General features: G+C 40.4%; 1 protein-coding gene across 1 annotated transcript in view; it reads left to right on the top strand.

Moving 5' to 3' along the window:
• The window catches only part of F5 (coagulation factor V), a 67,704-nt gene that overhangs the window by 476 nt on the left and 41,577 nt on the right, over window positions 1-25,651 (top strand). The window contains exons 2-5 of the mRNA XM_042674400.1: window positions 3,402-3,493; window positions 13,359-13,481; window positions 22,570-22,782; window positions 23,936-24,079. Coding sequence (XP_042530334.1) covers window positions 3,402-3,493; window positions 13,359-13,481; window positions 22,570-22,782; window positions 23,936-24,079 — 572 coding nt within the window. The remainder of the gene's footprint in view (window positions 1-3,401; window positions 3,494-13,358; window positions 13,482-22,569; window positions 22,783-23,935; window positions 24,080-25,651) is intronic.

Genomic DNA, 25,651 nt, shown 5'->3' with positions numbered 1-25,651 from the left:
CCCCCCTCCCTGCCCCTGCCCCCTCCCTGCCCCTGCCCCTGCCCCCCTCCCTGCCCCTGCCCCCTCCCTGCCCCTGCCCCCCTCCCTGCCCCTGCCCCCCTCCCTGTCCCTGCCCCCCTCCCTGCCCCTGCCCCCTCCCTGCCCCTGCCCCCCTCCCTGCCTCTGTCTCCCCCTCTTTCTTTCCCTCTGCCTGTCTTCCTCTCCCCCTCTTTCTCCCTCCCTTTCTCCCTCTCTCCCACCTTCCCCCCTCCCCCTCTCTGTCTCTTTCCTTTTCTTCCCCTCTCTCCCTCTTCCCCTCTCTCTCTCCCTCTCTCTCCCTCTCCCTCCCTCTCTCCCTCTTCCTCCCTCTCTCCCTCTCCCTCTCCTTCCTCTCTCTCTCCCTCTCCCCCTCTCTCTCCCTCCATCTCTCCCTCTCCCTCTCTCTCTCCCTCTCCCCCCTCTCCCTCCCTCTCTCTCTCCCTTTCCCCCCTCTCTCTCCCTCTCTCTCTCCCTCTCCCCCCTCTCCCTCCCTCTCTCTCTCCCTCTCCCTCTCTCCCCCCTTCCTTCCTCCCTCTCTCCCCCCTCTCCCCCTACTTCTCTTTCATACCACTCAAGTAAGCGCTGCAGTTTATAAAGTATCATGAACACAATTAACTGGTGGAAAAGCTGTAGGGAGGGAAGATTCGGGTCGATGGGTTAGATGCGTCTTTCTGCACAAAATTTTGGGGTTTCTGTAGTATAATTTGTTTAGTGTGGCTGATAATTGTCTTGATATATTGATTGGTTCAAAAGAGGTACTCAGCTCTAGCTCCCTACTGAGTCTTCCTGCAAACTACTGCTTAAGTGGTCTCATATTTTTCATGAAATTTCTAGCTCTTACTTATTTTATGGTCTATGCAGCTTTCATCATTTAAAAGGAAAGAGGTGCAGTTTGTACTTTATTATAAGCAGATAATTGAACAATTGTTTCCATTATTGTGTTACTTTCTTATAACACCATGGAAATACAATACTTGCAACTTTGTCTTTTATCTGTTTCATATTTGACTAATTTGTGGATGTTTAATGTGACCTCAGTTTTTCTCACTTTAAACCACTTCTTAGAATACAATTTATCCTGGGTATTTTGGTAAGGTTACTATTAAATGGTATATGTTACTCAAAAAATGTGAAAACTTAAGCCCGATGCTGGTGGCTCACGCCTATAATCCTAGCTACTCAGGAGACTGAGATCTGAGGATCGTGGTTCAAAGCCAGCCTAGGCAGGAAAGCCCATGAGACTCTTATCTCCAATATAAACCACAGAAAACCAGAAGTGGCACTGTGGATCAAGCAGTAGAGCAATTGCCTTGAGCTGAAGAGCGTAGAGACCGTGCCCAAGCCCAGAGTTCAAGCCCCAGGACCAACGGAAGAAAAAAAAAAGTGAAAACTTAATCAACTACAATCATCATTTTTATAGTTGAAAAATGACAAGGAAGGATTCTCAGAAATTCTTAAGATTTATTCAATATTTCCAGTTACGTGTTTTATTTCAAATAGTAAACCTCCTAGTGTGACTCATTTTTTTTTAAAGCTTAGCATAAAGTTTAGAGGATTGTGAAAGATGTGTTCCTCTTTTCCAGTTACAAAACCACAGCAATCGGCCAAGCAATCATGTAACAGTAGAAAGGCTTTTAGTTTATTACATTAACCTTTTGAAAACTTTTTGTTACTAAACTATCTTGAAGGGAATTACATACCATTTTACTTTTATAATAAATCCTTCCTTTAACAAGATTATTCTATATATTTCACCTTAAGGTGATCGTCTAAGTTACACCAATACTCAGAAAAGAGTATTCTTTGTTTTTTGTTTTGGTGGTACTAGGGTTTGAACTCAGGACTTCATAAGCTTGTTAGTCGTGTCCAACCACTTCAGCCATGCCTTTGGAACTTCTTGTTTATTTGAGGTCAGGGCCATGCACTTGTTAGGCAGGTGTTATATCATTTCACCCCAGAACCTTAAAGATGCATTCTTGATTATATTCATCTTGCCTACTTGTGAGTAAAATAAACATTTAGCTGTTGGCTTCTCTTTAACTTGCTATGCTTACGGAAATAAAATGGATAAGTATAGGTCAAAGGATCCCAAGTTAGGGACCAGTTCTAAAAAGAATTATAATAACAGTATATGATCTTGGTTGGTTTTTATCTGAATAGGAAGGAAAGATGGGTAATGGACAAGAGAACTCAGCTGAAGGAAGTTCTCTCCTAAAGGCCTCCACTGTTCTGTGAAATATGGTACCATAGTTGTTATACTCGAGGACTCCATTCAACCTAAAAGTAAAGAATACTGTAAAACGGTTCTTATCTGGGTCAGGATAAAGGAGAGGAAATCGTTTAATCTTTTTGTCTCTTGTCTCTATCTTTAATCTAGAGGTTATTGAAGCTAGGTGCTAGTAGCCTATGCCTATAAGTCTGGCTACTCAGCAGGCTGAGATTTGGAGAATCAGAGTTTGAGGCTAGTTCTAGGCAGAAAAACTCACCAGGCTCTATCTCCAAAACAACAGCAAAACAAGCAGCATAAAGCAGAGCTAAGGCTCTGTGGCGCAAGTGGTAGAGCATTGGCCTAGCAATTATGAGGTTCTGATTTCAAACTCAGCACCTCCAAAAAGAAAAGATTATTTAATTTTTCTCAGATGGCACTTGCATTTATTTGCTTCCCATATGAATCCCTTATGCCACTATTATGCACCCCTATCTTCTCAACTAGCAATAGGGCCAATTCACAAGGTTTCTCAGTAAATTAAAATTGTATTCTAAGATGTAGAAAAAAAATTAACCTAGATTTGATTGGCTAGTTTGAAAAGAGCTCACATATTTACTTATAAATAATTTTATAATGTTTCAAACTTTGTTGCGCACATGTGCTGGTACCGGGGCTTGAAGCCACTCGGCTTGTATTTTTCCACTCAAGACTACCACCATACCACATGAACCATATCTCCATTTCTGGCTTTTTTACTGGAGATATGAATATCATAGATTTTTTTTTTGTTCCACCTACCTTCAAACCTCAATCCTCAGATCTCAGCCTCCTGAGTAGCTAGAATTGCAATTGTGAACCACTAGCACCTGACCATCACTTGTACGGTTAATCTAAACCTAGAGTCTGAGTTCACATGATGATTTTAATTTCCTTTTTAGAAAATTTATCCTGAGAAAATGCTAGAACAGCTGAATTTGTGAGGAAAACAATTGTTTGTCACAACAGACTATTTTTGAAGATATCAATAGTTATTTCATTGTCTTTATATAAAACCTGGGGTTTCTAAAATATAATAAAATACTATCATTTTATTAAATATCTGAGTATAAGGTTGACTTTTTTGTAACCTGAGTAGCTGCCATATTTCTTTCATATTTTTGTGTTTTGTTTCCAGTTTGAATTCTTCTACAACATCCTTTAAAAAAATCATCTATAGAGAGTATGAGGCATATTTTAAGAAGGAAAAACCACGATCAAGCATTTCAGGTAAGCCTGAAACATTTTTTACTTTTAAATGATAACTTTCTTTAGATAATGTGATATTTATTTGTATCTAAATATCCACTTAGTGTCATTTTGTAAAACTGTTGTTTTCAAACAATACTGACTATATAATATGTGAGCTTGGTGCACAAGGATTAAGCCAGACAGCAGCCCTTCTGAGCTGGAGTCCTGGGACATTTCACAAGTCACGATATCCATGAAGCCATCTATGTTTACCCGTTGTCAAAAACAGACACAGAATGCAATTGTAATGATATTCAGTGGTCTAGTTTAGGAAGAAGCACAGATAAGCCGGGCGCGGGTGGCTCACGCCTGTAATCCTAGCTACTCAGGAGGCTGAGATCTAAGGATCCCAGTTCAAAGCCAGCCTGGGCAGGAAAGTCTGTGAGACTCTTATCTCCAATAAACCACTAGTAAACCAGAAGTGGTGCTGTGGCTCAAGCGGTAGAGCGCTCGCCAGTGCCCAAGCCCAGAGTTCAAGCCCCAGGACCAAAAAAAAAAAAAAGAAGCACAGATGTGCTTAACACAATGACTTTTTGATCATTTGATCCACAGAATGATCATATATCTTACAGTATTGTGGATCTCAATGTGTATGTATTCCTTCAGCCATTGTCTATTCTCTGTGTATTGTCATTTATCTATTTTCCTTTGAATATATATGCATTTAAATATTGTTTTAAATAATTATGTATGAACCCACCAAGCAATTTTTTTAAAAGAAAATCTTCATTTTTCTTCCTGTCATCTTTAATCAAGGAGGCTAGGTTGATTAGGGTTTTAGAATCTTAAATATGGACGCATTTTCACAGGAATGAAGGGAGGGCCTCTTCTCATTGGATCCTCCTACCCACAATTCATCCATCCTTCTCCAAATCAGGCGAATGTCTGTCAGAGCTCCTGGACTCTCCCTCTACCTCTTTCCTACTCATCAGTCTGTCCCTCCTCCTCTCATGTCTATTAATCTGTAATCCTTCTTGGACTGAGTCATCATTCCAGTCAAAAATCAATAAGAACAAAGCAAAACAAAAGCACACTCAGACAAATACTTAACTAGATAAAGAAAAACAAATCTATTTCCTCTTGCTTTTTCACCTTTTCTTCGCTACTGATTTCCTGGGTGAGGAGTCTACATCATTCTCTACATTTCCTCTTATTACATCTCTTCTCTAAGGTGCTCAAATATGATTGAGTCCCTTGCAGTTGCTATGATAAAAATGTCAGTGCCTGTGTTTGCCTGTCGATTCCTCTATTCCTCTTTCTTATACTTAGTCCCCTTTCCTAAAGATGCATTTAGGTCCAGGACACAGTATATACAGGCTAGGAGGTGAGCGTGTATGGTGCATTCAGGGGACTATGACAGGATCAGCCTGGCGGGGGCAACAATCACACAAGCCAGAACTAGCAAGTGATACAACTAGAGGAGGAACACAACCAGATAAGGGAACTGCGTGGTTAGGGCTTTTTCTTGAGGGAAGTCAGGACTCATTGAAAGGAGTTAAGCAAGAGGGAGAGACTAATATTTCTTCTTTAGATAGACAAGTCCAGAGCCCAAGAAACTAGTTTGAGCATTTTGGTGTCAGTCTAGATAAGAAGAGTGTCCAAAGATATTTAGAAACTAAAATCAACTAAGCAGGATGCTGATAATGAATACGAGAGAGGAATAATGATGGTCTTCATAGGTTTTAAGCAGAAGAATGGAAGGAAAATTTAGGAAAAAGAGAAGGCTTTTGAAGGAAGCTAATGAGCTCAGATTTGGAGTTCAAGATGTCTGTGCAGGGCCTGTGTAATACTGACAACTGCACAGACAGATATGCAAGTTTGTTTTTTAGGAGCAAGATTTGAACTAGATATCAAAATTGGGAGACCCCATCATTAAGGTGGTAAATGATGCTTCAAGAGAGGGTGAGAATACACAAGTGTAGACAGAGCTCAAAGGAGCAAGGTCCAAAGGATATGCAAAGAAGGAAAAGGTCACCAAGGAGCTTGAGAAAGTTTGCCCAGAAAGAACAGGGGAAGCAAGGGAATGCGGTGTCCTGGAATCAAGGGTCACCAAGAACGATTCACAGGGGGACCAAAAACGCTTCGCTGCCTTTGGTCAGGGAGTAGTAAGGGCCATCACGTGGCAAGGGTTAAAGAGAGAATGGAAATGGGGAAACGGAAGCAGTCAGAATTATGCACAATTCTTTTGAAAAACCGGGATGAGAAACAGGGTAGTTCTGCAAGGGAGTGAGGGACCTTGGAATTCAAAGGCACTCAAAGCTTGAGCTAAGTTAGTGGTAGATAAAAAAAGAGTTCCTACTTTTATTGTGGGTCAGGGGAGGACAGTAAGGTTGTCCGTGAAATTACATTTGTAGTTGTGGACAGAAAGTTGAAGAGTCTTCTCCTCTCTACCACAGAGTTTATTCATTTTAATGCTGAAACTCCAAGCTTAGCATGTACAGTAGAATATTAAGAACGATTCGATTAAATCATAGGTGGGCAAAGTGGGGAATGATCTAGCAAGCATGTTCCTTAGGCCTAGGGTAGGTAGTTGAAGCTACCTATGGCTTCAGTCAAGTCAACCAAATGTTATGCCTGTGCTAGGGAAGACATTGTTCTCAGTGTCACGGGGGCAGAAAGGCCCAATGCAAGTCTGGACCCTTTTAAGCAACAACAAGGAAGCACTGGTAGCTTTTGAAGAGGAAAGTATTGTGAGGGAAACCCTTTCAGAGGATGAACTTCTGTGGTGAATTCCTGAGTTAACCTTATTAATCAGAAAAAGACCTTGAGAGTTGATATAAACAGCCTGCGATTTATGCTTAAGCCCTTTTCACTTCAATCATTACCTTTCTGTCAGCGGCTGTAGACTCTGGGATGTATTTGTTTTAGGACTAAGGAATTCTAACATGCATTTCTGTGCAGCCTTCTCTTGAACTCCTCTGAAATAGAGTACAGGATCCTGTTCATCCCTGGTTGGAGTTAAGAGAAGGAGGCAGAGTTTCTCTGAAAGCAAAGCCTCAGATTTGATTGCAACAACAACAAAAAAAGCTGTATGTAACCACTGTCATTAACTTCATGGTAACTCCTGTTCCCCAGCCTAATCCTTGTCACTTGTATCTTTGACCTATTTGCTGTTCCAGCCATCTGCTACATATGATTCTAGCGGAGGTCCTGAACAAGTCATGGTACCTCCCTTTAGTAGCATGAGCCCAGACGTTACTGTGTGTGCAGGTAGGAGCTGGGCTGCCAGGCAGAATTCTGAAGATGCGTGTCCAATAGGGTTTATGGACATCTGGATAGATGGAGGGACCAGACTCATTTTCAAGAATTCTGTTTTGTGCTTTAAGAAGTCTAATGATTTCTTGGTTTTGGTGGTAGTAGGATTTGAGCTTAAGCCTTCATGCTTGCTAGGCAGGTGCTCTTCAGTTTGGTTATTTTTGAGATAGGTCTTGCCTTTTATTGGGTCTGGGCCATGACCTACTTATTTTCACTTCTTCACCAAGAAGAAGGCTGCAAAGGGTTAAGGAAATATGGTTAATGGAGAGGCAAAAGAGCAATTCAAAAAAATATCACTCATGTGTTTGCCTACATGCTAAAGTATTTGACTTGCATTTATAAAATTTAAAATATATCATATATCAACATATATAATATATTGAAATATAGTATACATTTTGCACTTCGTCTTTCCTTGTTTCTAAAGAAGCAGGATGGAGGCTGAATAAACATGCCAATGTCCATTGAAACATGAAGTCTCATTAGGTTAATGATTTACGAGGCTTATTCTGGGCATCTGCCTTCGCACTCATACGATGCCAACTCACAACTCGACCAAGCAAGGACTCATGCCAACAAATGCAGCATACCATGTGACAGCACTGTCACTGCGTACTTGGCTCCCGGGCGACCCAGGCAGGCGGGAATGGCACAAGAGTTTCCATGAGAACCAAGATAGAAAGCAGCATCTAGACTCAAGATTGGGCAGTATCATCAGATAGGGTCAGGGCTCCAAACATCTGGATTATTCTGGGAAGATGAGGGTTTGAACGTGCTTCGTGGGAGGTAATGGAGAAAGGTTTGTCTCGAGGATTTAAAGACCTGTGTTGTTCCACTGAGTCATATAGATTGACCATGGGCAAGCCATCTTGGCCCCATACACACCTCCCAGGTTTTCTTAGCCACCTCTAACATGAGGAATGGTGTGGCCTCCATGGTCCTGTGCAGAGCTAACATCAAAATGAACAAACAAGAGGCTTTAGGCACAAGAATGTATGAAACACTAGGACAAGGAGTTTAGTTAAGAAAAAAATAATAACATAATGGTAGCTAGGAGGGTAGGTGTAAGAAACAGGGCTTCTTCTCTTGAGATTATGGTTAGTCTTGCTGCTATAGCCAATTCCCAAAAATGTAACGCCTTAAAACAACACACACTTGTTTATCCCATTATTGTTATAGTTCTACAGGTTGCAAGTTTAAAAAGAGTTTTGCTGGGTTGAAATCAAGGTGTTGGCAAAGCTGTGTTACTTCTGGAGGTTGAAGAGGAAAAGTGTTTCCTTGCCCTTTTTGTTTCCTAGAAGCTGTCTATATTCATTGGCTCAAAGCCCCTTCCATCACAAAGCCATCATCCAATCTCTTTCTAAATTTCTCTTACATCTCTCTTACGGGTCTCTTGTGGTTACACCGGTCCTATCTGATAACCCAGAAAAATCTCCATCCCTCAAGATCTTTAATTTGATCACACGTGCAAGAGTCCTATCTGCATATTCTGTCCTGTATATTCATGGATCCTAGGTATTAAAACATGGGCTTATCTGAGGGGAGGGGACATTACTTTGTTTACTACATCCACCAAACGAAATCTTCACACATCATCTTCTGCTGCAGGGAAAAGCCCTTTGACATACCTGGTACCCAGAACTAGAATCTCACTGGCTGTCCATAACAACTTGGTCTTCCTCACTTTCTACTTCATAGCTAAACCATTAGGAAGTCCTGAAAATACCTCCTAAATATCTAATATATTCTTTCCTCATCATCTCTACCACTATATCCTCCATCTTTCCAACATCTCTCAAACAGCCTTCTCTCCCATACACTCTGGTTTCTCCTAGAGAAACCAGCTAGAGATGTGAAAATAAAAATCTACACCTTCCTGAAAACTTCAGTGGCCTCTGATTATTATTAAAGACAAAACTCTAAAAAGGCCTGAAGTATTGGGCTGCAGTTATGACTTCAGCTTTGCCTTTCCCCCTTTTTCTTACTATGAAGATCTTTTATGGCCATCTATCTATTATCTGAACAGGCCGAGTTTCCTGAAATCTCAGGGTCTTTGTACACACTAATCTCACTCTCCATCTCTTTGCCTCTGTGCCTTTGATCTCAGGGAAAGTATCACTACCTAAGGAGCATGTTTTCCTTACTCTCACACTCTTCCTGGCTCCAAAGTTAAATTAGATCCCTCTACCAAATTCTCTTCCCAGCAGCTTATACTTCCCTTTCATAACACCACAGTTTTAAATTAAATATTTATATGAACATTTGTTAAAATCTGGCTTTCCTACTAGCTATAAACTCCACTGGATACATTTTGGGAGTGTATCTATTTTATGCTTATCTACCACTGAAATTATGACACCTAGGACAATGGTGAGCAGTCATTTTTTTGTGTGCCAGCTCGAATTCAAAGCACCGTCCCTGAGCTTTTTTGCTCAAGGCTAGTGCTCTAGCATTTGAGCCACAGCTCCACTTCCTGCTTTTCTGGTGCATAATTGGAGACTAAAGGACTTTCCTGACCGGGATGGCTTCAAATCATGTTCCTCAGATCTTAGCCTCCTGAGTAGCTAGGATTATAAGCATGAGCCACCAGAGTCTGGCAATCAATATATTTTTTTAAATGAATGAATACAAAGTGAAGGGTGTGATATAATGAAATGGCTTAAAGTTCCCTAAGAGTCACACAGATATAAAGATATAAGTTTAAATTATGACTTTTCCCTCTTATTATTTTTGTGAGCCTGGACAAGATATTTAAATTTTCTGAAGCTCAGCTTTCTCAGCTGTAATAGGAGGCTCTTAATATCTATCTTAAAATTATTTTGAGAATTAACTTAAGGTTTTATAGTGCTCAGGTGGAAGTCCTGTCCGAATTATCACCACTGCAAACAATTAATGGTGGAACTCCATAACCATGGTAACTTCCCCCCTGAGCTCCTACGAATCCTAACGCTGAAGCAAATCTCACGAGGATTCATAGATAGCTTGGAAGTCAGAGCAGCTGATCCCTGTCATTTGTCTGAGGTGGGGCTTTGGTGATAGATCTCCAAGCATTCATGGACGCAGAATCACATGGGAGTGAGCAAGCATTGAAGTACAGATTCATGAGGTCCATCTCAGATCTGGGGATGTCGTGGTAACCAGGAAACTTTCTTTTAAGTTATTCTGAAATGGAGACCTCACGGACTACATTTTGAGGATTTCTAGTGTGTGATTCTTCAAAACCTGGACTCAGATATAAACTTTTCAGTTAACTCCCCTGACAGATTTGTTTCTGTATCCCGTCTGCTCCCTTAGCTTCTGTTCAATATTGCCCCGGGAGCTCCTGCAGTGTATGTCTATGTACAGACTAGCTTTGAGAGCTCCTGGCAGAGGAACTCTTTGTAGTCCAGCACAGTGTTTGGCACGTAGCAAGAAGAATCTTTCTCCGGATATCTGCTTACTTAGCCTGCTCCCGGCTTGTTCCCTGTCATGTAACTGATTTTTTTTACCAGCTTCTCAAATCAGATATCTTGAGGTCATCCTTAGCTTTCCTCTTTCAGGTGCCCTGTGTGATTCATCACGAGTTCCTGTTGGCTTTACTTTCAAATGTGTCCAGAAATCCTATCACTCTCATCTTTTCACAGCTACACATGCTGACCCAATAAATCACCATCTCAGTCCTACGCTATCAGATCTCTGCTTTTACTCAGTTCACTACAAAGACTATACACAGTCTATAGTCACTACACAGACTACACACAGTCTATAGTCACTACACAGACTATACACAGTCTATAGTCACTACACAGACTATACACAGTCTATAGTCACTACACAGACTATACACAGTCTATAGCCACTACAGAGACTACACACAGTCTATAGTCACTACAGAGACTATACACAGTCTATAGTCACTACACAGACTATACACAGTCTATAGCCTCTACACAGACTATACACAGTCTATAGTCACTACACAGACTATACACAGTCTATAGTCACTACACAGACTATACACAGTCTATAGTCACTACACAGACTATACACAGTCTATAGTCACTACAGAGACTACACACAGTCTATAGCCACTACACAGACTACACACAGTCTATAGACACTACAGAGACTATACACAGTCTATAGTCACTACGCAGACTATACACAGTCTATAGTCACTACACAGACTATACACAGTCTATAGACATTACACAGACTATACACAGTCTATAGTCACTACACAGACTATACACAGTCTATAGTCACTACACAGACTATACACAGTCTATAGTCACTACACAGACTATACACAGTCTATAGTCACTACACAGACTATACACAGTCTATAGTCACTACACAGACTATACACAGTCTATAGTCATTACACAGACTATACACAGTCTATAGTGACTACGCAGACTATACACAGTCTATAGTCACTACACAGACTATACACAGTCTATAGTCACTACAGAGACTACACACAGTCTATAGCCACTACACAGACTACACACAGTCTATAGACACTACAGAGACTATACACAGTCTATAGTCACTACACAGACTATACACAGTCTATAGTGACTACACAGACTATACACAGTCTATAGACATTACGCAGACTATACACAGTCTATAGTCACTACGCAGACTATACACAGTCTATAGTCACTACGCAGACTATACACAGTCTATAGTCACTACGCAGACTATACACAGTCTATAGTCACTACGCAGACTATACACAGTCTATAGTCACTACGCAGACTATACACAGTCTATAGTCACTACGCAGACTATACACAGTCTATAGTCACTACGCAGACTATACACAGTCTATAGTCACTACGCAGACTATACACAGTCTATAGTCACTACGCAGACTATACACAGTCTATAGTCACTACGCAGACTATACACAGTCTATAGTCACTACGCAGACTATACACAGTCTATAGTCACTACGCAGACTATACACAGTCTATAGTCACTACGCAGACTATACACAGTCTATAGTCACTACGCAGACTATACACAGTCTATAGTCACTACACAGACTACACACAGTCTATAGTGACTACGCAGACTATACACAGTCTATAGTCACTACACAGACTATACACAGTCTATAGTCACTACAGAGACTACACACAGTCTATAGCCACTACACAGACTACACACAGTCTATAGACACTACAGAGACTACACACAGTCTATAGTCACTACACAGACTATACACAGTCTATAGTCACTACACAGACTATACAGTCTATAGACATTACGCAGACTATACACAGTCTATAGTCACTACGCAGACTATACACAGTCTATAGTCACTACGCAGACTATACACAGTCTATAGTCACTACGCAGACTATACACAGTCTATAGTCACTACGCAGACTATACACAGTCTATAGTCACTACGCAGACTATACACAGTCTATAGTCACTACGCAGACTATACACAGTCTATAGTCACTACGCAGACTATACACAGTCTATAGTCACTACGCAGACTATACACAGTCTATAGTCACTACACAGACTATACACAGTCTATAGTGACTACGCAGACTATACACAGTCTATAGTCACTACGCAGACTATACACAGTCTATAGTCACTACAGAGACTACACACAGTCTATAGCCACTACACAGACTACACACAGTCTATAGACCCTACAGAGACTATACACAGTCTATAGACCCTACAGAGACTATACACAGTCTATAGTCACTACACAGACTATACACAGTCTATAGTCACTACACAGACTATACACAGTCTATAGACACTACGCAGACTATACACAGTCTATAGTCACTATGCAGACTATACACAGTCTATAGTCACTACACAGACTATACACAGTCTATAGTTACTACGCAGACTATACACAGTCTATAGTCACTACACAGACTATACACAGATGAACACTTCTTTCCTCAGAGGAGTACACATGTCAAACCATACCTCATTTGCACAAAGATCCAGCAATTTGCCGCTGTTTTTGGAAGAAAATCCAAAGTCTTTCACAGAGACTGGGTAACCTCGCCCTTCACATCTCTCTCTTGTCTCCTTCTTCCTGCTTGTTATTTTCTTTAGATTCATTAAGCTCACTTCTAGTTAAGGGATTTTGAACTTTCCCCGGGACTAGAGATCTATGTGATTTGCTCTTTTACTTCATTGAGGTCTCTGAGGTTCCCACTTTGGTAAAATGTAAGGTAACCAGTCCCTCACATCTCCTGCATAATTGAAAATGATCTCTTCTTTTGACAATATGGATAATAGTCTTTTTTTTTTTTTTTAAGAAAATACAGTTATTATGGTGGGTTGTTTTTGGTTAGAACTATTTCTTTTACTCTTGAATTGCTTTGAGTTTAGGCCAAAGATTTTATCCTCCCATTTTTTAAAAATAGGATTACCATAATGCAGCTAGAGTTGGCAAAGTCTTCTAGACTTCAGACTTCAGAGAAGCAGGTCACCTTTAGGATCAGGAAGAATGACAGCAATCACTTTAGGGGTTTCTTGAATACTCTTATTTCTTAACAGCCCTGTCTTTGATGATCCTAAACACTGCTGACTTAAAATTTTTGTTCCATAGGACTTCTTGGGCCTACTTTATATGCTGAAGTTGGAGATACCTTGAAAGTTCACTTCAAAAACAAGGCTGACAAGCCTGTAAGCATCCACCCTCAAGGAATTAGATACAGTAAACTCTCAGAAGGTAAGAGGGATGTGTTGCCCCTCCAGCAAGAGAAAATATACAACTCTTGGATTCCATTGTCACAGACTGATAACTGCTGGCCTCCTGTTGTCAGAGAACTCTCCTTTCTACCCATTGTTCTTATGCATATCATTGCCTTTGTAAGTATCAGACATGAAAAAGGGCATTTGGAATCATCTAGATTTCAGGTTTTGTTACATTTCATGTATCTTAATATTTGAGTGGCAAATTACCTGATCTCTCTAAAGTCTAATATGTTCACCTTTAAGTTAGGAATAATAATACTATATTGTAAGAAGGTTTAAGGCAAGGGTCAGCGAAGGTTTCTGTTAAAAAAAGGCTACCATAGCTGGGCGCCAGTGGCTCACATCTGTAATCCTAGCTACTCAGGAGGCTGAGATCAAAGCCAGCCCGGACAGGAAAGACCCTGAGACTCCTATCTCCAATAAACCACCAGAAAACTGGAAGTGACGCTGTAGCTCAAGTGGTAGTGTGCTTGCCTTAAGCTGAAGAGCTGAGGGACAGTGCCCAGGCCCAGAGTTCAAACCCCAAGACCGGCAAAAAAAAAAAAAAGGCTACCAGTAAATTGCTTAGCAGACAACAGCATCTCATGGTAACTACTTAACTCTGTCTATTAGCATAAAAGCAGCCAGGGTGAATAAGTAAATGAATGCATAAGGTTATGTTCCAATAAAACTTTGTTTACAGCAGCTGGCAGCTAGCTGAATTGAGCCCTTAAGTCATTGACACGGTGATATTTGACTAGCCTGACAGGGTTGGTTTGGCACAGTAATGACAGTCAGTAAGTGGCATTTGATGGTGATGGTACTAGACATAGTTTTGGAATTTTGGGCATAGTGCGGTAGTTAAGAACATAGCTTTAAAGAAAGACTTAGCTTTAAAGAAAAACTTAGGTTCAAATTCTAGCATTATAGCTTCTGAATCTATGACTTTTTTTTTCAGTCCGTTGTGGGGCCTGAACTCTGGGCCTGGGTGCTGTCCCTCAGCTCTTCAGCTCAAGGCTAGCGCTCTACTACTTGAGTCACAGCGCCACTTCCAGCTTTTTTTCTGCTTATGTGGTGCTGAGGAATTGAACCCAGGGCCTCATGCATGCAAGGCAAGCTCTCTACCACTGAGCCACCTTCCCAGCCCCTGAATCTGTGACTTTAACATCTCTTAATCTTAGTTCTCTTTATAAAATGCAAGTGGCTATACTCACTCCTCAAGATAGGTTTGAGGATTAAATGAGATCATTCAGGTGATCTCATGCTTCCTATGACTTGATAAGCCTCCCATAAACAACAGAGACTGCATGATGATAATGATAGCAATGACCATGAAGATAATGGTAATTAATGCAGGTGACTGTATCAGCCATGGGATAGTAAGAGCCTTTGTTTACATTGTTCTGATTATTCCTGCTGTTCTGATTACAGTATTCAGAGTTAAGTTCTGTCAAGGACTGCTATAAAAAATAATTGTACCAGTTGTTGAAATAAGGGCAGTTGTTGTAATAGTCTATAGTGCAATTTTGTAATTGTTAGAATAAGAACACCTTAAAACCAAGTCAGACTTCTCATGTTTCACAGATGACCTCCCCTTCTCCCATATATTCCAACCATCATATATTTGAAGCAGTAGCAAACTAGTTTATAGTGTAGTCTTATAGACTAGACTATCCAGTGGAAATCTTATCTTGACCCTTAGCTTTATCACTTTTGGGAAGTTATTCTACCTCTCTGTGTCTTGATTCTCTCACCTTTGAAACTAGAAGAGTAATCATACAGATCTCTCATACAGGTTTATCATACAGATCTCTCATACAGGTTTATTATCATGAAACCTCAGAAAAATGCCTAGCATATAATAAGCATCCAATAAATTTTAGCTTATACAGTGAAGAAGATTCTTCTATCAAAATGTGTTCAAATAATTTAACATTTACCAGATAATTTGTGAGTCAGAAAGTCATTCTCACACGTATTATTTCCTATATAAATTATTGTCTATGCTGGGCACGGTGGTATATGCCTCTGCTCCCACTTATAGAAAAGACTATAGGTGACAGGATCTTGGAGCCTGAGGGCAGCCTTGGGCAAAAATATGAAACTCTGCCTGAAAAACAATTAAGGCATGGGCTGGAAGTTGGCTCAGTGGTAGAGTGCTTGCCTTGCATGTATGAGGCCCTGGGTTTGATTCCTCAGCACCACATAAGAAGAAAAAAGTTGGAAGTGGCGCTGTGGTTCAAGTGGTAGGGTACTAGCCTTGAGCTGAAGAGCTGAGGGACAGCGCCCAGGCCCAGAGTTCAGCCCCCATGACCAACCAAAAAACAACAACAACAACAAAACAAAAAAGCACTGGGGGTGTGACTCCAGTGGTAGAGCACCTATCTAGCAGGTATGAAACGATGAGTCACACACACACACACACACACACACACACACACACACACACACACACACACACACACACACACACACACACACACACACACACACACACACACACACACACACACACACACACACACACACACACACACACACACACACACACACACACACACACACCCCCCTGTGGGGAAATTAACTGGACTGTCATCTATCTTCAGTATTTAATCTGGCAAGACCTCAGGTGTGTCTTCTACATTCCTAACGTCACACATGTCACACGGTGACAGGATGAGCAGCCGCTTAGCTTGCTCAGGAGGTTTCCAGGCAACTGCATTAGCAAATCGCTCTGCAATGCAAGCAGGAAGGGAACATCTCCCAATGTCAGTGTCCCTTGCAGGATCCACTTCAAATATGGGAGGAGGGGACCGTGGTGGACTTTGCGCCCTTGCTAGGCTGTTTGCACAGGGAAAGAACCTTGCCACATCATTCCTCTTCCCGGAATGTTTACTCAGCCCTATGTTGGCAATCTTAAAAAAAAAAAAAAAGCTTAAGATTCAGCTACGTCTTCAATTTGTCACATCTTTTTCTTCTTTTGGCGTTCATATGAGGGTTTTTTTCTCCTACCATTTGAACCATGCCCCCCCCCCCCCCGCCTCCATTTTTTTCTTTTTCTTTTTTCATTTGTGATTTCTTAATGGTGCATTGTAGTGCTTTGGGTCTCACATATAAGGAAAGTAAAATTTTATCCTGGAAATCTAGTCTACATTTCAGAAAATGACTAGTTTTCTATTCATTTTATTATATATTGTTCCTTTAAAAAATTCCTCCTTTTCCAGCAGGGCACTGGTGGTTCAGGTCTATATAATCTTAGATACCCAGGAAGCTGAGATCTGAGGATCATGGTTTGAAGCCAGCCAGGGCAGAAAAAGCAGTGAGGTTTCTATCTTCAATTAACCACCAAAAAAACAAAAGTAGAGATGTGGCTCAACTGGCAAGAGTGCTAGCCATGAGCACAAAGGTCAGGGACAGTGCACAGGCCTGAGTTCAAGCCCTAGGACCAGCACACACACACACACACACACACGCGCACACACGCACACGCACATGCCCATACACATGCATCTCCTTTTCCAAGTGTAATACACATCTCCTCACCAATAGTCTCCCTCCACAGTTTAAGCTATTTTTGTGGCATAAATTAATTAGATCCCAAGCTAAGTATAGAGAGTTAATTATGATAGGTTTGAGAACCACAGTACTAGAAAGCAAACAGGTGGGTTACTGATTCTGATGAAATAGGTAAATTTTGACTTGCAAAAGTACTTAAAATTCATTTAGAAATGTATTTAATAGGAACATGCTTTAACGTCAGGAAATAGAGTATCTGTAACTATGCCTAATCATTGCAAATTTTTTCTATCACCCAAAAGGTCTCAATGGCCAGCTAAATTTTAGGAAGTTTATATATAAGTAGCATTCACAGAAAAGTCATACCCTTGAGCAAACTTTGTTCAGTAAAATTTTCAAGTTTGTTTTGGTCATTACCTTTAGAAAGCTTGTTTCATTGTCTTAAATTGCCATCTTATTCTTTGATTTATATTCTTGTATTATAACAATGTGATCTGTATCATGAGTATTGAACCACAAATTTAGTTCTATAATATTTAGCCATCTGCTAATAAGCCAGTTGTCTGGATTTTAAAACCCCACTAGAGGCCATTCCTTGCATTTAAGTCTTATAAAATACTCTCTATAAAAAAGAATCTTCTAGATTTTTCTTTAATATTTCAGTGATTGACATAATGTAAGTGACTGTGTTTCTTTTCTTTTGGTTTCTTTTCCTTTTTACTATATATTTTGGGCTTCTATTGACACTTCCTTGAATATATAATAAATACCTATAAGAAATGGTAATCTTAGTATAAAAATTCTTATAAACCACAAGAATGTAAATTTTTCTTCAAAAGAGACGCGTGAGCCCTGTGTAATAAAAATCAAAGACTTTAAGAACCACCAGCATGTTCATTTGCCCACTGCCTTGAATTATAGTCTCTAAAGAACATTCTGAACCTCTGCACTGAAGCATTCTTGCCTAAGTCGTTTCAATGGGGAGGAAAGAGTTGATCACATAAATAAGTATCAGGGGAGGGCTGAATGAACACCCTAACGAGTGAGCAGAAAGGCTCTTTTCATGGAACTGCATCATTTTACATTTAAAAAGTACTGACAGCCTCTTGGCAAATACTTAGGACATCATGACAAGAACAAACAGATTAGAAAGCTATGGGCTGAGCTGGAAGTAAACAGAATTGAGCAATATTAAAATAAAGGACTCCTTTTGTGTAAAGAACTTATTCTAGACTGAACAAGGACTTTCTGTGCTATAGTACAATATTCTTTCCTGGGCACTTCTCCTCTTTTTAGTTTAGAGTTCTACTCTTTATCTTAGCCAAAACACCAGATTCACCAAAACTGCATTGACACAAATGATTGCACTAAATAGCTGTTTATATTTCATATCTTACATTAGTGGGCTGAAAAATTGAAAATATAACCTGTCTGTTACATTTGGAAGATAAAATTATTTGAAGTGAAAAGCATAAAAGCCGTGATAAAATTATCCTCTCACTGGGCTGGGAAGGTAGCTCAGTGGTAGAGCACTTGCCTTGCATGCATGAGGCCCTGGGTTTGATTCCTCAACACCACATAAGCAAAAAGAAAAAAGCCGGAACTGGTGCTATGGCTCAAGTGGTAGAGCACTAGCCTTGAGCTGAAGAGCTGAGGGACAGCACCCAGGCCCAGAGTTCAGACCCCATGACCGGACCCCCCCCCCCCAAAAATTATCCTGTCACTGTATCAATAGTAATTCTTACTTGTATACATAAAGAATATATCCCCAGGTACAAATCCACTTCAAGATGCTTTAATATTCACCTTTTAAACTTAATAAACATCATCCATTCAAATATTTGAAAACTTTCTTACATTTAACTAATATGTTAATTCTGAGTGATTTACTTTGGCCAATTATATGGATATTCATGGCTATAGTAACCTTTTCAATATTTATATGTATATCAGAACATCATGTTATGTACACACACACACAGTGTGTGTGTGTGTGTGTGTGTGTGTGTGTGTGTGTGTGTGTGTGTGTGTGTGTGTGTGTGTGTGTGTGCTGGTATTGGGGTTTAAACTCAAGGTTTTATAACCTTAAATGGCTCTTTTCTTTTCTCTTCTTTTCTTTTCTCTTTCTGCCAGTCCTGGGACTTGAACTCAGGGACTGGGCACTGAGCTTGTTAAGTCTAGCTCTCTACCACTTGACCCACAGCACCACTTTTGCCTTTTTCTGTTTATGTGGTACTGAGGAATGGAACCCAAGGCTTCATGCATGTTAGACAAGCACTCTACAATGAAGCCACATTCCCAGCCCACTGGCCTTTTTGCTTATGCTGTTTTTTGCACTGGAAACCACCTCCAATTCCACTTTTTGCTGGGTAGATAAATCTATCTTGGATTTGTCTGACTGGGCTTTGAACCTTAAGCCTCAGATCTCAGCTTTCTAGGTAGCTAGGATTAGAGGTGTGGGCAACTGGAACAGCTAGATATACAACATTGTTTAAACTCACTATATTTTCAAAGAAACCTCTATATAAACCACTGACATTCACACATTTTAAATCATTAGAAAAAATCAGTCACACTGGGGACGTTGGGTAATTCTCAGTTGTTTATATTGTTTGGTTCTCTGCCCAGACAATCAAGGGTGTCCCGATTGTGGCCTCTGGACTGAGTAAGATGTAGAGGTGAAATATATCACATATGCATCTATTGTTAACTACGAGTTCCCCTCACAGACTCATTATGTGTCTTATTTACTTTGTACCTGGTACGTGTGCCTTTGACATATCAGTAATGATTATGATGGTGGTGACTGTGGAACTAAACTAAAGGATTAAGGAATTACTAATAATAAAGACTAAACTATTTTCTCTTTGCTTGGAAATGTGCTAATTTGTGGGTGGTTGTGAACAAGTAGGCTATCTTATTACCGGTTTTTACCTTCAGAGTAGATATGTCACTACTACAAGAGACTAGATGTTTGAATCTCCCTAAAATTTATATGTCAAATCCTACTCTTTGATGAGATGATATGAGGGGGTGGGGTCTTTGTCCTGGAGGGTATACCCTTCAGGATAGGTCAGTCTCCTAATAAAGGAGACCCCAAGAATTATTCTTTCATCCTCTTTCTTCCCTGTGAAATAGAATGAGAACTCCCCTTCCAGAACTTACCCATGCTGGAACCTGATCCTAAGCTTCCAGCTCTAGAAATGTCTCACCATTTAGGATACAGAGAAATGCCAGTCTATAATACTTGGCTGTATTAGCCTGAACTAAGGCATCACTAACTTCAATCTTTCTCACATGTTAAGAGAACTCAAGAGCATTTTCAGTACATCTCGAACACAAAGGTTAAAGCTATATACACTATAAAGTATCAGCAAAAAGAAATACTTGACTAAAATACCACCATATATTATTATAGATACCACAGCACTTATTAAGTGCCAGGTATGTTATACACATGTATTTTCCATTTCTCCCAACCCATCAACAATGATATCATCTCTAGAAGAAGGACTATATGATTATATTATATACTTAGGATTATAATCTGAATAATTGAAGCTAAAACGAACAGAAATAAACAGAAGATAAAAAGGCCACTAAGAAACTTTCCCCAGTTCACACACTTGACAGGTGGCAAAAACAAAACATGTCAACTCAGACACAAAGTTCCCATGCTTTTCCTCACAGCCTGTCTGCATTAATTGAGTGATCTCACAAAGCTGATAGTGAATCTGACGTCTAAAAAAATGAGCATATATTTATCCAGAGAAATAAATGAAGAAAGTTAAAAAGTTATGGTTTGCTCTGAAAATAATGTCCCATCTTATACTTTGGAAAATTCGTGAAAGCAAAGGAAAGAATGTTGTTTTCTTCTGTCGGAATCCCTGCAATGTTTTCATAGCTATAATAGTGGATGCCTGGTGTCCAAAAACATTCATTTTAACCCCATGAGGCCAGAAAGCAGGAAGCCCTGGTTAGGGGCCAGCAAGCTCATTTCAAACGGTGAAGCTCAGGGAGGAGGCAGCGCTTCCGGTTAATTCACAAGGCTTGACCCCAGAGGGTGACCCTTATCGGTCCTGTGTCTGCTTTGTTCCAAAGCTCTTTTGTAACTTTCCAGAGATAAAGCTCCCTGTTTATCTGAAGAGAGTCTTCTCATATACTTTAGAAAAAATACTGAAATTATGTTATAAGTCATGGGAAGTTGTTTAAGCTCTTGTCACTTCTCAGCTCCGATTTTTTTTTTTGGGGGGGGGGCATCGGTCGTAGGGGCTGAACTCTAGGCCTGGGCGCTGTCAGCTCCTAATAATTTTAACACTCAAATCTTGTATTCATTGGAGTGGTAGTAAATGCTGGTTGTCAGTATCAAACTGTCTTTTTTTTTTTTAAAAGAAGAAAGACACAAAAACATTTAATGTTAAGCTTTAAACTTAACAAAAGGGTTGAAGACTTGGATATCTATAGCAGCAGGTGGATAATTGATGAAAATAGCATCAACAGTTCATCAGAAAGCAAGCACACAGAAGACTCCAGTCCAACACAGTTTTATGCAAGAGTTTGCATTTACAATGACAAATCTTTAGTTTTTTTTAAATTTAAAACAATTGGGGGGCACTGAAGTTTGAACTTAGGGTCTCAAGTTTCTAGACAGGTACTTTACCATTTTAAGCCAAACTCCTAGCTACCTAGAAAGAAACCCACCCCCAGCTAGCGAGAAAGCAAGCAAGTGCTCTTCCTATCTCCCTTCCTCCCTCCCTCCCTCCTTCCCTTCCTTCCTTCCTTCCTTCCTTCCTTCCTTCCTTCCTTCCTTCCTTCCTTCCTTCCTCCTTCCTTCCTTCCTTCCTTCCTTCCTTCCTTCCTTCCTTCCTTCCTTCCTTCCTTCCTTCCTTCCTTTCTCTTGAATTCTTTCTTCCCAAACTTCAACATCCCACTTTTGTATATCTCCAGATTTCAAAGTTGGCATCTAGTCCACTTTAATACTAATAAAGACTAACAAAATCCATTCATGAGCAATGATTTGATGATCTTGGTCTTAGCTCCTAGAATCCTAAATAGGATGCCAGTTAACATGTGCAAGCATTACCTCTGTGCACATGCTCCATGGTCCTCACCACGCATACCCTGTTCTATTCCATGTTCTGAGAAGGCATCAGAGATTCTAGGAAGAATGCAATCAGAATCTTACCTTGAGCCTCACACTTTAGCAACCAAAGTAAGCAGAATGCAAATAGTTATACTTCAGGAGGAAAAGTCACTTACACAACCTATGAAATATTTAACTACAAATAATGATGATATAGGTATAAAGTGCCTTCTCAGAGGCCATAGGGGAAAAATATAATGCTTATATTCTAAAGTTGATTCGCTGATGAAATGCGACTGCAGTCTGATTATATTTAAACAATTGCTAATGATTAAGTAGTTAACTGGTAACAGTTATTCCTCAGATCGCCCTGGTGTCAAAGCCTTTATCAGTATGTGGGCAGAAAACTGGATGCATGCGAATCTTCCCAAATGATAAGGCATGTGTTCTCCATGTGTCCTCTTCATGGCTACTGTTTCTTCAGGTGCTTCTTACCCTGACCACACGTTCCCTGAGGAGAGGATGGATGATGCGGTGGCCCCGGGCCACGAGTATATCTATCAGTGGGTCATCAGCGAGGACAGCGGGCCCACCAAGGACGACCCTCCCTGCCTGACACACATCTACTACTCCTACGGAGACCTGACGCGGGACTTCAACTCAGGGCTGATCGGACCTCTGCTCATATGTAAGAAAGGTAAGAGCAGCAGCAGCAACAATGATTTAAAAAAGATTCAGAAACCACGCAGATGTTGAGGTGGGAGGGAGCTCTACCTCAAAGCGGGAAGCACCGTGGTGCCTGCCTACGCAGCCATTGTTTTACAAAGAGGAAAAACCCTTGGCATTTTGTAAAGCGGGGACTCCCTCTTTCTTCTAATTTTTCCCTCACCTCGGTGATGGGCGCTTCTCTTTGAGTAAGATGCTGTTTGAGAGTGTACTCCGATGGCATGTTTCCATGCTCTGTATCACTAACCTCAGGGACAGTGTCTTTAGGAGGGCGGGTACCTTCTATACTCTGTCAAGGGACTCCTGAGAGGCCTTTGGCTAATATATCTAACATTGTGGACCTTTGGGTTGGTAATTGGGTTTGTGAACAAAAGGAAACTCCAGCTTCCTTTCTTGGAATCAAGCTGACTACTTTAGATGGGAAGTACTAACGATGTATCTGAGGATCGAGTCTTAGATTTCCTTTTAATCCAAGTTGAATTCAACTCATCTTCCATTAAAACAAGAACCAAATGAACTGATATAAAAAATAATGTGATGTACTCACTGTTTACCCATATGCACAGATCATACCCACATACGTTCTCCAATTAATTTCTTCATCACAAAAGTATATTTTTCATTTTCCTAGTTAGTTAGAAGTTACTGTGATGGGACTGGAAAACTTTACACTTGTAAAAGGCTCTTCTATTTTTACCATTGGCAGCATTTTTTTTCCTTATGAGAACGGAGTAATCCCGATCAAAGCCAATTCTGTAGTGCTCTACTTCATGTACAAATGAGAAAATTGCATTAAGCTTGCAGTGTACGCTGTTGTCACCTGAACATATTATGTATAATATGTATACATATTACCATTTTATACATGCATGTGTATGTATATACATACAGAATACGTATGTATTAGCCTAGCAAGACCGGAAGAATTGGATGCTGGTACAGAGACTCAACATAAACCTGTTTCCCAAGTCTATATGGTGCCAAAGTATGCATTATGGCACGACAGATGTTATTACATGATAAACTTCTGATTTGTCTCTTGCCCTCAATTCTTTGCTTACCAAGCAAAGTTAATGACAGTCTATAATTTGAGGTGCTTTTGAAAACACAGATCTTCTTTCCAGGTACCCTGACTGAGGATGGGACTCAGAAGATGTTTGACAAGCAGTATGTGCTGCTGTTTGCTGTCTTTGATGAAAGCAAAAGCTGGAGCCAGTCATCATCCCTAATGTACACCATCAATGGCTATGTGAACGGGACAATGCCAGGTAACACGTGAGCCATGACTCACGGATACATCGGCTCCCTTGTTTTCCTCAAGACACAGGGAAGTTGGCTGTTCTTGTTGATTTTCAACTCCTAATCAGAAAGTAATGCAGTCCAAGGCACTGATTCTCAAGATTTTGTCACCTTTTCTTTTAACCAGGAAGGGCAACAGATAAATTGAAAGCTAGCTAAGGGAAAGAGTGCGTATCCTTCTTAGATGTCAGTATCTGGGGAAGTTTCACCTTGGCTTCTACCCCCTAGAAGACCTCAAAGGTATCAGTGAGCTCGGTGCTCCCTGCTGCCTGGAAGTTAAAGGCCACTCCCTAGCAGAAATGATCATCAGGGATGAAATAAAAGCACTTGCAATGAAGATCATTCAAATATACTATTAATATTTTTCAAAAATCACTAGGTGAGTATTATTCAGTGCTTATAGTGTTTTGCCATCTATATAAGGCTCTTCTGAGAAGAGAGGGAAAGCACCCCAAATTCCCCTGTTAATCCATTGTCTACAATAACAAAATACCTAAAGCTAGGTCTTTCCAGAAGCTGAAAGCCCACGGCTGCGCAGCGCCATCAGTTTATCACTGGTGAGGGACTCCCTGGCTGTGTCAAAACCTGGCACGGAAGAAAGGAGAATGGTCACAGGCAGGAGAGGTCCTTTACAGAGGTGGCCCAGGTTTACAACAACTCCCTTTCATGAGAACTAACATGAACCCTGAATAGCTACACTAATTCCTTCTAATGGCAGTACCTCCAATGATGTAAGTACCATCCAGTTAGCCTCTAGCACATAAACCGCTATCCATATCCAAACCATAGCTCCCACCTAGACCACGTATGCTTCTTCCGTCTGGCAAAACTGACTTAGAACTAAAGATCCAGGGTATATGGTAACTAGCCTGGGAAACAATGACCTTATTTCCTGTATCATGAAATACTACACAGGTAAGAGGTCCTTCTATATGTCTGAATATCATAAATGGCTTCGTGAACTGAAAAACAAAAATCACCAAGAGGTAAGGTCTAGGTACTATTTTTTAACTTATTTTCTATTTTATTTGACTTTATCTGCCATTTGGACTATTTAAAATACACTTATATGACTCTGGGTATTAGATCTAAGATCTAAAGTCAGGACTTACCAACTTGAGACTTGATTAACCTTGCCTTGGGAGATATGAATTCATACCTCATTCATTTCTTCATCTTTATCTAACCCTGAGCAGTGAATAGTCTCAGTAGTGTCATCTGTGAATTATCTGTTTCCAGGCAGTAGTCTATGTAAATGTATATAGCCAAAAGAGGAACCCATGTGAGCAAAAATTAAAATGACTTCTTCATCAGAGCAGAAAGATGATAAATTGATAGCTGAAAAGAAATAACTGAGGGTAAAGGAAGAAGGGAAGGGAACTATCATTGCTAGCATGCTTACTGTCAATAAAAGTCCCTCTTATGGAGCAGGATACATCGAATAAATATGATAAATGTTATGTATCTGTGTTCAGTGCTAGATTCAATATGAACATTTCCTTGGGGTACATTAATGCTCTTACTAAAGCACACCTTCTAGC

The sequence above is a fragment of the Dipodomys spectabilis genome, unplaced genomic scaffold, assembly GCF_019054845.1.
Source record: "Dipodomys spectabilis isolate Male_0828 unplaced genomic scaffold, ASM1905484v1 ptg000019l, whole genome shotgun sequence".
Lineage (NCBI taxonomy): Eukaryota > Metazoa > Chordata > Mammalia > Rodentia > Heteromyidae > Dipodomys > Dipodomys spectabilis.
This window is presented reverse-complemented; position numbering and strand designations above follow the sequence as displayed.